The sequence below is a fragment of the Rhinatrema bivittatum genome, chromosome 6 (genome assembly GCF_901001135.1).
Source record: "Rhinatrema bivittatum chromosome 6, aRhiBiv1.1, whole genome shotgun sequence".
Classification (NCBI taxonomy): domain Eukaryota; kingdom Metazoa; phylum Chordata; class Amphibia; order Gymnophiona; family Rhinatrematidae; genus Rhinatrema; species Rhinatrema bivittatum.
The window spans coordinates 13,512,711-13,527,434 of record NC_042620.1 but is presented as its reverse complement, the minus strand read 5'-3'; the positions used below and the strand labels follow the sequence as shown (position 1 = coordinate 13,527,434).

At 47.4% G+C, this 14,724-nt stretch overlaps 1 protein-coding gene across 2 annotated transcripts in view; it reads left to right on the top strand.

The window, feature by feature from the left end:
- The window catches only part of PNKD (PNKD metallo-beta-lactamase domain containing), a 114,305-nt gene that overhangs the window by 50,464 nt on the left and 49,117 nt on the right, over nucleotides 1-14,724 (top strand). For both annotated transcript variants that reach the window (XM_029605088.1, XM_029605089.1), the window contains exon 3: nucleotides 1,205-1,317. In XM_029605088.1, the coding sequence (XP_029460948.1) occupies nucleotides 1,205-1,317 (113 nt within the window). The remainder of the gene's footprint in view (nucleotides 1-1,204; nucleotides 1,318-14,724) is intronic.

The window sequence follows — 14,724 nt, the reverse complement described above, 5'->3', positions numbered from 1 at the left end:
GCTGCCTGTGCACATAACGCCTTATGACCTGCAGAAGGAAGCTCTCTGGCATCAGGCAAGGATTAAAAAGGGCATTGGCAGTGACTCTGAGAGACGGAGATCAGACTGAGCATACCCTGGCTTAAGAGTCAGGGTCCCTCCTGTCATGTGTGCGTAAATTCAACCCATTTGGAGACATTAACGTGAGAGACTTGCGGGTCGGAACATCTCGCACCCCCCACTCCCCCTTACTAGTGACTCGAGTTTGGAAGGTCTCGCACCCTGCCCCTCCCCCCCCACTAGTGACTCGAGTTTGGGAGGTCTCGCACCTCCCCTCCCCCTCCCTAGTGACTCGAGTTTAGAAGGCCTTGCACCCCCTTTCCCCATCCTTTCTCTCTTGGGACTCAGCAGGTTGGAGTCAGTATTTTTTTTAGTTATTCATTAAATTTGTTTTTTGTTCTAAGTGAGTTACAGTAAAATATTATACATCTACACTGCACCTTATCCCAACTATACATAATTGCACAACCAAAGATCCTGCAAACATAGATTGCTCACATTCTTAAACAAGACATCCAAGACCACCAGTATTACAAAATACCAAAACAATCACATTGTAGCATAACGCAGTAATTAATTAACCTTACAGGGAAATGTGGTGTTCTTGGTCAGTGACCAAAGGAAAAAATGCTTGACCTAAATTAGAATCCTAGAAACGCCCTAACTATGACACCAACTAGTGGATGTGAACTACAAGGTGTGCAGTAACCTACGCCTCTAAAAATGACCATATTATACATCCTCATTAGTGACTCAGCACATTGGCGGGTCTGGGACTCTTCCCCTTAATAGTGACTCAGCAGGTTGGTGGATCTAGAACTCCCCCCCTCCACCAGTAGTGACTCAGCAGGTTGGTGGATCTAGAACTCCCCCCACCAATTGCAACTCAGCAGGTTGGTGGATCTAGAACTCCCCCCCTCCCCCCACCAGTAGTGACTCAGCAGGTTTGTGGATCTAGAAACCCCCACCACCACCACCAGTAGTGACTCAGCAGGTTGGTGGATCTAGAACTTTTCCTCATTACTGATTTGGAAAATTGGAGGTTCTGCAATTATAGTTCTGGATGGATTTGAGGGGTTCTTGTCACACCCCCTTCAGACTATCTATCTGTAACTTGACATGGTCTCGCACTAACCTTTTCTCTATCTCCTTATTTTTACTGAAGGGGTTAAAATAGTGCCCATCCCTGTGCTGTCGGATAACTACAGTTACCTGGTCATCGACACAACGTCCAGCGTGGCTGCCGCGGTGGATCCCTCAGACCCCCGGGCTGTGCAGGTGAGAGCAGGGGAGATCGTTCAGGTATGAAGGCTGTGGAGAGTCAGCATGGGATTTCCCAGCATTGTGCATGCATGTCCAGAGGGGAAGGTGCTAAATTAATGTGATCTCTGTATGGCATCGGGCAGTTACCCAGCACTTCTGCAGAGGTGAACGCTGATGATGTGTTTTTCTGTAGTGCAGCAGATATAAAGGGGAACCTCCGCATTGCCATTGCAGGCCACAGAACTTGTTTGCTCAGGTCACAGACTATTCAGCCCTTAAGATATCTGGATTGGGTGGGGGAGGTGCGGTGTGCACTTGGGCAGGTCCTCCTGTATTGCTCATTGCGTTTCTTTCTGGATGTGCTAGGGAGGTGAAGTCGCTAGATGAAATAAATAAATGACTGCTTCATGGCATCAATGATCGTAGTGGAATGCAGGATTCGATGCAAGAGGAAACAGTAGTGGGGCCACTTGGCAACAGTAATTATAACACAATTAAATCTGATTTAATAACTGGAGGGGAACATTAATAAGAAAGCTACTGCTCTAGCATTTAAGTTTCAAAAGGTAGACTATGATTAAATGGTCAATTTTCTCAGTGGAAAAGGGTAAACAGTGGAGTGCCTCAGGCATCTGTTTTTGGACCGGTGCTTTTCAATATATATATAAATGATCTGGAAAAGAATATAACTAGTGAGATTATCAAATCTGCAGATGATACAAAATTATTCAGAGTAGTTAAATCACAGGCGGACCTTGTGAGACTGGAAAATTGGGCATCCAAATGGCAGATGAAATTTAATGTGGATAAGTGCAAGGTGATGCATATAGGGAAAAATAACCCTTGCTATAATTACACAATGTTGGGATCCATATTAGGTGCTACAACCCAAGAAAGAGATCTAGGCGTCATAGTGGATAACACATTGAAATCGTCGGTTCAGTGTGCTGCGGCAGTCAAAAAAGCAAACAGAATGTTGGGAATTATTAGAAAGGGAATGGTGAATAAAACGGAAAATGTCATAATGCCTCTGTATCGCTCCATGGTGAGACCGCACCTTGAATACTGTGAATAATTCTGGTCGCCGCATCTCAAAAAAGATATAGTTGTGATGCAGAAGGTACCGAGAAGGGCAACCAAAATGATAAAGGGGATGGAACAGCTCCCCTATGAGGAAAGGCTGAAGAGGTTAGGGCTGTTTAGCTTGGAGAAGAGACGGCTGAGGGGGGATATGATAGAGGTCTTTAAGATCATGAGAGGTCTAGAACGGGTAGATGTGACTCGGTTATTTACACTTTTGGATAATAGAAGGACTAGGGGGCATTCCATGAAGTTAGCAAGTAGCACATTTAAGACTAATCGGAGAAAATTCTTTTTTACTCAACGCACAATAAAGCTCTGGAATTTGTTGCCAGAGGATGTGGTTAGTGCAGTTAGTGTTGCTGGGTTCAAAAAGGTTTGGATAAGTTCTTGGAGGAGAAGTCCATTAACTGCTATTAATCAAGTTTACTTAGGGAATAGTCACTGCTATTAATTGCATCAGTAGCTTGGGATCTTCTTAGTGTTTGGGTAATTGCCAGGTTCTTGTGGCCTGGATTGGCCACTGTTGGAAACAGGATGCTGGGCTTGATGGACCCTTGGTCTGACCCAGCATGGCAATTTCTTATGTTTTTATAAAGACACTGAAAAGGAATTAGGAAATGAGTGACAAGTGAAAAAATAGGAAAAAGAGACCAGAACCAACTGATTAGAAAAATACAAAGATCAGACAACAAAGGTAAAAAAAAAAATATTTTGAGATGTTAGATATGCCATCTTTGGGAGTGTGCATTTCTTATATTTTTGTATTTTGCTCTTTCTTCAGTATTCCTCAGTTCAGAGACTTTGGTTTCTCAGGTTTTCTATTTTGGTTTTATCTGCATGTTTCTGTTTCTAATGTGTGGTCTCTTATTTCTATATTAGGTAAAGATCGGTCTCTGTTTTGCCCGTGTACGTGACTGTAATGCAGTATTTCTGCTAGCGTGTGGTTTCTCTGTTGTAGTAGTAGTCCAGCTTGTTTTGTTATTCCCGTAGGTGATGTATTAATGTTCTAGGGCCTGGTGTAGCAGTTGCATTGCTGCTTTTTCATAGGGTTGCTGTTATTTGAATCCTGAGAGTCAGTGCTGTGACTGTATTGCAAGGTTCTAGATGCCTCTTTCTTTGCAAGAGTTTGAGTTACTTCACAAAATAGCAGTGCAGGGTTATTTTTTGCTGAGGTGACACCAGAATTTGAAATTTTTTTTCATGTTAGTTGTAATGTGAATTGTCCTAGCTCTGCGCTGCACCTGTTCTGATGATTAATTATATTTTATTGTAGTTATGAAGATTTCTGAGTTTCTGCAAAGACGGTTCATGAAAGAATACATTAATTTTTGTTTTATTACATGATTGGATCTGATTGTTTTCTATACTTGTGCATTTATAAACTGCAATAAATATAAAATACATTCTGATTAAGGAATTTTTAATGCTGGTAAGTGCTTGAAATAATTGAGGTAAAATGTTTTAAAGCTTCACACATGATGCATAATGGCTGTTGCAGACTACTTAGAAAGCCACTGTAAGGTGCAGTATATGGAATTATTTATCAATAAGAAAACAACTGGTAGGTCTCAGCCCTGCAAGCCTACGGCCCAGCCATGTTAACCTTGTGCCCACCCAAAAAATCAGTTCTGGCTCCGCCACTGGTTCAGAGGGTCAGCTTCCAAAAGCCCGTTAAGAAATGCATTAAGCTGGTGCAGTAGAAAGTGATCACCTTCTGTTCTTTACCTTATTTCAGGGTATTTAGCTTGTTAGCAAGCGCTCAGGAGCCACTCTCGGTGACCATGCAGCTGGCGAGTGCAGGGCCAGTGCCTCAGACTCAGGACAAGGGATGGGAGCTGTCCCCTTCCCCTCCCTGGCTACATGTGGGCAGCACATCTGGAAGGGGCAGTCAGGGAGCAAGATTCAGCCCCCTCCTCCCTAACCCTGGCTGGCAGCTGCTGCTTATTACTGCTTGCAAAGTTACAGTAAGGGCGCCCGCTCGTTTGCCGCGCGCACAGTTCGGATCACATACCGCTCGATACAGTATTTAAATTAGACGCAAATGCAAGCTGCGTCCATGAAGCGCAATCCATTTTACTGTATAGAGCGCTATACAGTATCCTGGGTGCGCGGGCCTAACGCTTCACGGACACGCTGGTATCTGTCATTTCAAATGACAGGTACCAGGAAGTGGACGGTTCTCCTATGCTCGGACATCGGGGATTGCCAGTCCTCTCCCCCCCCCCCCCCCCCCCCCGAAGCAAGGCGCAGGGCGAAAATCGACTCGACACGTTATTAAAGCAAATAGAAATTGTAACAAAAGTAAACTTACTGCATGCTTCCAGCAGCCCCAGTCCTCTCTCCCCTCCGCCCGAGGCGCGCACCGCGGCTCCCCTGCCTCTCGGGGGCAGCCGGCGGCGAAAGCGGCTTCCAGCAGCCCCGCCGGCGAAGGTGCATGAACGCACGCCATAACCTGAGCGCCCGGATGGACATCAGAGGTCACGGCGTGCGCGCATGCGCCTTCGCTGCTTGAGCGCCCAAATTGGACGTGCGTTCATGCACCTTCACCGGCGGGGCTGCTGGAAGCATGCAGTAAGTTTTCTATTTGCTTTAATAACATGCCGAGTCGATTTTCGCCCTGCGCCTTGCTTCGGGAGAGGGGGAGAGAGGACTGGCAATCCCCAATGCCCAAGCCTAGGAGAACCAGGCCACACCATGTTACTCGCTTGCTCCAACCCACCCACTTATTTGACTGGAGCCTGCCTATTGCTGTCACATCCCTCCAATGCCAGGGTTAAAGACGCGGCAAAACAGTTGGTTAAAAAGGCGATAATCGGAGTGCACGTTACTGTATGGGAGGGAATAGCTAATCCGATCGTTTACATCTCATATACATGCCGCGGGCGGAAAGAGATACTCGTCGATTTAAAGAAGCGGTAAGGATTGGTAAAAACGGATAGTGAATTGCGGGTTAGACTTACGCGGCCAAATTGTGGGTACAAAGCGGGTTAGAAACAGGGTAACCGCGGCCGCACTTTACTGTATCGGTCTGAAGTGTGAAAAGCTTGGTGGAGGGATCTCTCTGCAAACACCGGAGCTGTGTCACTTCCTAACTGGAGAACACCAGTAGTGTATCCTGAGGCATGAGGGCCTGGTAATGGGAGCGCTGATCTCAGAATCCGAGCTCTCAATGCGTGTGTGTGTGTGAGAGTGTGTGTGGGTGAGAGTGTGTGTGTGTGTGTGTGTACGAGAACGAAATGACCTAGTTTCGGTGGCACACCACAGGCCCAAAATCTAAAAGTATTTATTTTGGTTGCTATAGCCACCCCCTATAACTGGGACAAGTACTCTGCTATGCGAGGACCTGAGGCTACAGACTCGACAGTATTACTGGACACTCCTCCGTTAAAATGAGGAGAAGAAGCCGTGCCGGATGAAGATCCGGCAGCGTCCCAGAGAGAGGCAGAGGTCTCTGGGATGCCAGAGAGAAATGGAAGTGTGCGTACGGGTGGCGGGGGCTTGAGGAACGTCCTTCACTACATCAGAGAGGCAAAGCTTGGACCTGCCACGCAGGCTGGACGCTCTCTGGATTCTGCCAGCCGCACGATCGTAGGGTCAGTCTTTAAGGCAAAGCTCGGACACCGAGGGGCCGGGCCATTGGCTGCTTTGTGATTCATGGTAAGGATGTTAAATTTCAGCTTCCACTGAACAGGAAGCCAATGGGGTCCGAAACAGAGTCCCAGCGACACCGGTGGCACCTCCAGGAGGGCCTAAACACCAGGCGCTGCAGTAACGGACGGAGGAAATCACTCGAGCTTGCACTGGGGAACGGTTTCAGATTGTGCAAAGGGCAAACTTCATGAGAAGAACCATTTGACGATTGCCTTGGCGTGTGGACGGGGTGAGAGCTCCAACAGAACGTCTGAATGAACAGGTAGCTGAGGGGGAAGGGAATCGGGCCAGAACCGTTCCGTACGTCTGCAGGCTCAGACCGGCACCGGGCCATTGCCTGCCCTGGGATGGCTTGTGCCAGCCGCTCCTTCCTTCCTTCCCCCTGCATCAGAAGGCAGCCGTGTGTCCCAGTGCTGGAGGCCAGAAACAGAATTATTAGAAATAGAAAGATGCAGACGCAAGCTGAACGGGAAGCCCCGAGAAGCCTGACATTGTATGCAGTGCAACACTGAAGAACTAGAAACAGCAATGCATTTCCTCCTGTGCTGTGCAGAATACAGAGAGATCAGAGGTGCACAGGCCCCAGAACTGAGAGAGGAAATCCAAGGAGAAATAGAAACAGCAATACATTTCCTCCTGTGCTGTGCAGAATACAGAGAGATCAGAGCTGCACATTCCCAGAGCTGAGAGAGGAAATCCAAGGAGAAATAGAAACAGCAATGCATTTCCTCCTGTGCTGTGCAGAATACAGAGAGATCAGAGCTGCACATTCCCAGAGCTGAGAGAGGAAATCCAAGGAGAAATAGAAACAGCAATGCATTTCCTCCTGTGCTGTGCAGAATACAGAGAGATCAGAGCTGCACATTCCCAGAGCTGAGAGAGGAAATCCAAGGAGAAACAGAAACAGCAATGCATTTCCTCCTGTGCTGTGCAGAATACAGAGAGATCAGAGCTGCCCATTCCCAGAGCTGAGAGGAAATCCAAGGAGAAATAGAAACAGCAATGCATTTCCTCCTGTGCTGTGCAGAATACAGAGAGATCAGAGCTGCACATTCCCAGAGCTGAGAGAGGAAATCCAAGGAGAAATAGAAACAGCAATGCATTTCCTCCTGTGCTGTGCAGAATACAGAGAGATCAGAGCTGCACATTCCCAGAGCTGAGAGAGGAAATCCAAGGAGAAATAGAAACAGCAATGCATTTCCTCCTGTGCTGTGCAGAATACAGAGAGATCAGAGCTGCACAGGCCCCAGAGCTGAGAGAGGAAATCCAAGGAGAAATAGAAACAGCAATGCATTTCCTCCTGTGCTGTGCAGAATACAGAGAGATCAGAGATTTGCATTTCCCAAAGCTGAGAGAGAAAATCCGAGGCTTCCAACAATACAATGAGCAGGGGAAATCTCTGAATAATCCTGGGGGCCGGAGGAGAAGCGGCAGCCAGAGCAGCCCTGACCAGGAACAACAGGGCCCAGCACCAGCATCAATGCGTTGGCCTTGTTGTTTCCCTCTGTGCACTCTGTAATTGCATTTATCGTAATCACGTCTCCTGCATTAAACCTCTCGGTCGCCTTGCCAGCGAAGCTTCCTGAATCTGAGTCTCAGCCGGGGTTGTGGCTTGCCGTGGGCGCGGATTCCTGGGAGCTCTCGCCTCAGCAGCCCGTCACGCGTGGTGCACGCCAGGCCTGGGCTCCTGGGAGAAGCAGAAGTGAGAGCTGGCAGCGCTTGAGATGGATTTTGCTGGGGGAAGGTTTTAGATTTGCTTGAATGGTTACACAGAGGGGGAAGATAATGTCTCAGTAAAACCCAAGCGCTGGGGAGCAGCCGGCTGTGTGAGAGCTTTCTCTGGGGCCCAGCACGACCTGTGAAGGGACTGTGGAGCCCTGCGGCCCTGTATCGGGGAAGCGAGCACCCCCAGGGATCCCTCCTGCGCCGGGCACTGCGATGTGGAGGACCCGGCTTCAGGTTCCAGCTGAGGCCTTGCGCTCCTCGGATGGGCCGCAGAAGCGGGGGAGGGGGGGGCAGATGGAGGGCAGGCACTCAGTGTGCAACAGCGACACCTGGTGGCCGGATTCAGGTGGGAGGAGCCTTGGTGCATGACCCCTGAAACAGCAAGGAGCTGAAACTCCCCGATCCTATCAAAGGTGAACGGGGCTCTCGAGGCAGGGAATCCCCAGACCCATAGAGCAGAAAGATTTGTTAGGGGATTCTGGCAAAGTGAAGGAGTGCATCGCCCGCCTTTCCCAGGAGACTGATACTGCAGCTGCCCGTCGCGCCCCGGGGGCAGCCAGTGCAGCGCCTTCAGGATTTATTTATTTATTAACTTTTATTTACCGACATTCGTGAAGCACATCATGCCGGTTTACAATGAACTCAGGTGGGAGATATAGTAAAACCAAATAACATTAACACAATATAATAATACTAACACAACAAGGTATAAAAGGAACAAGACTATAAAATCTATAAAAGAAAACTATAAAGCAATGAACCATGGGAGCAGAGAGTCAAGGGAGAGTAGGGGAGGGAGAGGAGGGGAAGGAAGGCGGGTGGCAGGGCGAGGGGAGAGGGAGGTAGGGGTAGGGGTAGGAGGGGGGTGGGGAAAAAGGGGGGGTGAGGTGTAGAAGGGAGAGAGGCATAGTTCAAGGGAAGTAAAAGAAGAAATTAAAATTGAGAAGAGGAAGCTATGTATAGGTGGTTTATATACAAGGAGCTCTTAACTACGTAGAATTACGGAAAGGATGAATGGGGGATGTCCAGTCCTGATAGCTGCGGCATTCTGTGTTCACCCCCCCGTAGACTGAAGCGTTTGGGGGGGGGGGGTCAGTCAGATGGAAGAAGGGCCTGTCTTCGTCTTAGGGAAAGCTCTTCTGCCCAGCATTCATTCACTGCCGGTGGGGGCTGCCGGAGGCCGCTTTCGCCGCCGGCTCCCTCCGCCTGAATGAATGCGCGCCTGTGCGACCCGGCCCGCAGCCTAGATTGAACACGCGCCCACCCGCCCCCCGGATCTCGCCGCCGCTGCCGCCGCACGCTTGAAACCAACGCGCGCCCACCCGCCCGCGGCCTCGATCGAACACCCAGCTCCCGCCGCCGGCCGCCTGGACCCACGCGGCCCTCCGGCTCCCGCCGCTGCCTGGATGACCGCATGTTTCGGAAAGTGACAGGTATTTAAAAATTTTTTTTTTTCTGACAGGTTTTATGTGTCCCACATCATTACATTTTCTCGATCATCTCTGTATCGCTTTTTTTTTTTTTATTGTTTTTTATTGTGTTTGAGTATCTTAAGCGGTGTCGATGGATTTGTTACAAGACTCACAGTCCTAACTCCTACTAGGGGGAGGCGGTAAACTAACACGTTACGGCCGCGGCAAAACAGCGGGTTACTAAGGAGATAATATCAGCGCCCGTTACAGTATCGGAGGGGAATAGCTAATTCCTTCATTATACAGCTAATTCGTTCATTTACACATCATATACATGCTGCGTGCGGAAAGGGTTATGCGTCTGTTATAAGAAGCGCTAAGGACGCGTGAAACTGGAGACTGTATTGCTGGACCGCCTTACTCGTCTGTATTGTGCACGTTACAGACGGGAAATCTTCAACCGCAAGTTACAGTATCGACCTGATTGTAATGTAAGATTTCATGACCATTTGAAGTCGCTGACCACACCCGGATTTGTGACCTCATTAAGGGTCACGATCGCGTGCATGGCTGGCCCGTAGACTTTCTGTTTTTCTCAGATTTAGGGATACTCCCTGAAGACAATCTGCAATGGCATTTTATGAGTCCGTGCAAAGCTGCGGAGGGACAGACCACAATCCCCACCGAGCCCCGCGTGGAGGGGGAGGTGTGAAGCCCCGCCCTCCGACCATTGCTGACCACTTATTTATTTATTAAAAATCGTACGCTCCGTAACCCTCCCCTCGTTCAGTGCGGATTACAGCCGGTACTCACACATTAACATATTTTATTTATTTGTTTTTATATACCGTTGTTCGATCTGGCGTATCACAACGGTTTACAGTGTAAGGCAATTCCAGTAAGAATAATACTACTTACTTTACATTGTAACTTCGTATCAATTTTTAATATTTTAACATGGATTAGTTGGTAACATATTACTAACATTTGTACTAACATAAGTAACATTTACTGACATTTAACTAGCTGTTTAACTAGAATAAGTAACATTTACTGACATTTAACTAGCTGTTTAACTAACATAAGTAACATTTACTGACATTTAACTCAGACCATCATTAAAACAAAATCTGAAATGAAGAGAAAAAACAGATAAAAATGCAGGTAAAGGCTGAGAAATATGCAGGAGAAACCATTTACAAATCAGGAAGAAAGGCTCCCCCGCCAGCAGCCGCCAGCAAATCTTAAAGCTCAAGTGAGAGCCAAACAGGGCTCCTTAAAAGGATCGCTCTCCACCAGGGAGGCAGATTCACAGCTGCAAAGGTTCGGGCTGCTCCGCTGTTAATTCTGCTTCCAGCGGCCCTGGTGACAGAGAGTCCCTGCTTTGCAGAAAACGGATGTCGGCTGAAAAAGAATATGAGACCCAGTCTTAAAGAGGAGAGGAACCATCCCAGCAAACCGGCCGCTGCCTGCCGCACAGGGGCTCCTGTGATCTGGGCGGGCGGAGGATGCCTGAGCTGTGCTTATAGCTTCCTGCACAGGTCTGTTCACTCTCTGGATAAAATCCTTCTCTTCTGCAGTCAGACCCTCGGGCTGCCGCTGGCTTTTCTGGCTGGAATTTGAACCACAAAGCCCCGGTGCGGGCCCTGTCAAGACTTCAGCGCCGGGCGAGCTGCCCCTGTATCCTGCCTCACCCTCTGCCCTGCAAGCTGGTGTGACGTGGAAATAGTGCTGCGGTGCGTGTAAAACCATTAGGGGTGTGACGTGGAGATAGTGCTGCGGTGCGTGTAAAACCATTAGGGGTGTGACGTGGAGATAGTGCTGCGGTGCGTGTAAAACCATTAGGGGTGTGACGTGGAGATAGTGCTGCGGTGCGTGTAAAACCATTAGGGGTGTGACGTGGAGATAGTGCTGCGGTGCGTGTAAAACCATTAGGGGTGTGACGTGGAGATAGTGCTGCGGTGCGTGTAAAACCATTAGGGGTGTGACGTGGAGATAGTGCTGCGGTGCGTGTAAAACCATTAGGGGTGTGACGTGGAGATAGTGCTGCGGTGCGTGTAAAACCACAGACCGGGAGGTCTGTGGTTTTACACGCTGAAAAGGACCAAACGCTCCATCCAGTCTGCCCAGAAAGCTTATGGTAGCATCTGCCTTCCATACCGGTCTCCCCCATACTTAGTTTCCCAGATTGTCAAAGAAGGGGCCCTTGTTGGTTGCTGAGTCCAATTCCCTGTTACCTCTTGCCATTGAAGCAGAGAGCAATGCTGGAGTTGCATCCAAAGTATCAGGCTTATTGGTTAAGGGCAGTTACGCCCATGCTTGTTTTTCCCAGACTGTAAAATTCAATGTCCTTGTTGTTAGGTGTCTGAATCTAATTCCCCTTTTCCTCTTTTCCTCCTGCCGTTAAAGCAGAGAGCAAATAATGAGCTGCATCAACAGAATCCAGGCTTTTTGGCTGAAGGGTAGTGGCTGCCACACCTGCAAGTTACTCCCATGCACTCTTTACTCCTTTTATTTATTTATTTATTTATTTATTTAAGGTTTTTTTTATACCGGCATTCAAGAACTCGTTCTCATCATGTCAGTTTACAGAAAACAGGGGTGCAAAAATATAACCAAAAACATAAATAAACATGGAGAAGAGAAGCAGTTACAATTAACAAGGGTTCATGAACTGGGACTATAAGAAATAAAAGAGATAGATGAGGATAATTATATACAAGTGTACAATGTAAATAAGGAGTCCTCTATAAATACAAGAGAACAAAATAAATATGGAGTCCACTATATACAGCTACTTAGCATAGGAGTCATTGATGGATCTTGTTAGGTGGAGTTCGGGAAGGCTTGCCTGAAAAGCCATGTCTTCAGTCTTTTCCTAAACGTTAAGAGGCACGGTTCGTTTCTTAGATCTGGTGGGATAGAGTTCCATAGCGGAGGGCCTGCTGTTGAAAGGGCTCGGTCTCTCAAGGTTCTGTGATTAGTAGTTTTTACGGGTGGAACAAGGAGGCATCCTGTGTAGGCTTCCCTAGTCGGTCTTGTTGATTTGTGAACACGGGGAGGAATTTGTAGGTCGATTATGGTGTGTTGGTGAATGATTTTGTATAATAATGTGATGGATTTGTAAATTACTCTGAAGTGGATTGGTAACCAGTGGAGGGCTTGAAGGACTGGAGAGATGTGGTCTCTTTTTCTGGTGTTTGTTAGTAAACGTGCTGCTGCGTTTTGGACCATTTGGAGTGGTTTTGTATATGAGGAGGGGAGGCCAAGAAGAGTCGCGTTGCAGTAGTCTAATTTGGAGAAGATGAGGGCTTGGAGAATGGTTCTGAAATCTTTGGCGTGGAAGAGTGGTCTTATCCTTTTTAAGACTTGCAGTTTATAGAAGCAGTCTTTGGTTGTTTTGTTGATGTGGGCTTTGAAGTTCAATTTATTGTCGATTAGGACACCTAGATCCCTTACATGAGTGGTTTGTAGGTTGGTTGGAAGACAGACTGTGGGTTTGTTATCGGGAGTTATGAGTAGGACTTCAGTTTTAGATGAGTTTAGTACCAGATTGAGGCTGTTGAGGAGGCTTTTAATTTCTAGGTGGCAGGATTCCCAGAATTCGAGGGTTTTTGAGTATGATTCTTTGATAGGGATCAGGATCTGGATGTCGTCCGCATAGAGAAAGTGTATTAAGTTGAGGTTGGTGAGGAGTTGGCATAGTGGGAGGAGGTAAATATTAAAGAGTGTAGGGGATAAGGAGGAACCTTGTGGGACTCCGACGGTCGAGTCGTGGCGTGCTGATTCTTTGTTCTGTATTTTTACCTTGTAGCCTCTGTTGGTTAGAAATGATTTGAACCAGGAGAGCGCTAAGCCAGAGATTCCTATAGCAGCTAACTGTTTAATGAGGATCGCGTGGTTTACGGTATCGAAAGCTGCTGAAAGGTCTAGAAGGACCAGCAAAAATGATTGTCCTTTGTCTGTACCTAGGATGAGGAGGTCTGTTAGGGATGTAAGAAGGGATTCTGTGCCGCGATTTTTGCGGAATCCATGTTGTGAGGCGGAAAGCAGTTTGTTATCTTCAATGAAATCCGATAGTTGGGAGTTAACAAGCTTTTCCATGATCTTGGCTATGATAGGTAGATTAGCTATTGGGCGGTAATTGTTGGGGTCTTTTAGGTCCAGGTTGGGTTTTTTTAAAAGTGGTTTGAGAGAGGCTTGTTTGAGGTCTTCTGGGAAGGAACCTTGTGAGAGCGAACAGTTGATTATGTCAGCCAATGGTTTGGAGATGGTTTCTGGTATTGTGAGGAGAAGTTTTGTTGGTATATGGTCCGCTGGGTGTGAAGATGGTTTCATTTTTCTAAGGATGGTTTGGATTTCAGAGGAGGAGGTAGGTTCAAACATTTCTAGGTGAGTGTTTTTGATGTGGGGCATTAGCGCTTGAGTTAGGGGAGCGATATTGGGGGGAAGTTGAGTAAGAAGATTCTTGATTTTGTTTTGAAAGAAGAGAGCGAGTTCATCTGCTTTGGCTTGAGCTTGATTACTAGGGCATTCTGGTGAGGGAACTTGGGTGAGGGTGGAAACGTAGTTGAATAAAGCTTTCGCGTCAAAGACTAAGTTGTGAATTCTGGAGGCGAAGAAGTCTCTTTTTGCTTTGGAGGTGTAGGCCTTGTATTGTTGTAGCGTGCGTTTGTAGTCTGAGAGTGTGCTGGGATTTGGAGTTTTCCGCCAGTTAGATTCCTTTTGTCTTAGTATTTGTTTAATCCTTCTAAGATCGTTTGAGAACCATGGTTGTTTTTTGGAGGCATCTGGGTGAGATTTTTTTGTTGTAAGTGGGCAGAGCTTATTGGCTATTGATTCTGTGATCGTATTCCAGGATTGTAAAGCAATATTAGGATCAGTGAGAATTATATCGTGAAGGTGTTTGGTTAGTTGATTGGTAAGGTCATCTGGATTGCAGGGTTTCCTGTAGGTAAAGGATGGAGAAGGTGTGTGACTGGTAGTAGATTTTTCCAGTGAGAATGATGTAGAAATGAGGGAGTGATCAGACCATGGTACCTTCAGATTTTTTATTGGAGAAGTCGATTTTATGCCTTTGTTGATAAAGATGAGGTCTAGTGTGTGGCCTGCTTTGTGAGTCGGGTTATTGACTATTTGGGAGAAGCCCATCGCTGAGAATGCTTCAACCTTTAGGGATCCTCAGTGCTTATCCCATGCCCCTTTGAAATCTTTCACCGTTTTCATCTTCACCACCTCCTCTGGAAGGGCATTCCAGGCATCCACCACCCTCTCCATGAAGAAATATTTCCTGACGTTGGTTCTGATTCGTCCTCCCTGGAGTTTCATTTCCTGACCCCTAGTTCTACTGATTTCTTTCCAATGGAAAAGGTTTGTTCATTGTGCATCATTAAAACAGGGAGATGGGGGTGAAGAAAAAGAAAAGAGGAGCAACAGGGAGAGAGAGGGATGGGAAGAAAGAGACAGCAAAAGACGGAGGGGGAACAGATAGATTTGAGCTGGTAATGTTCTTGCTTAAAGACCCTGCCGAGCTCCCATCATAGCTCTCTGC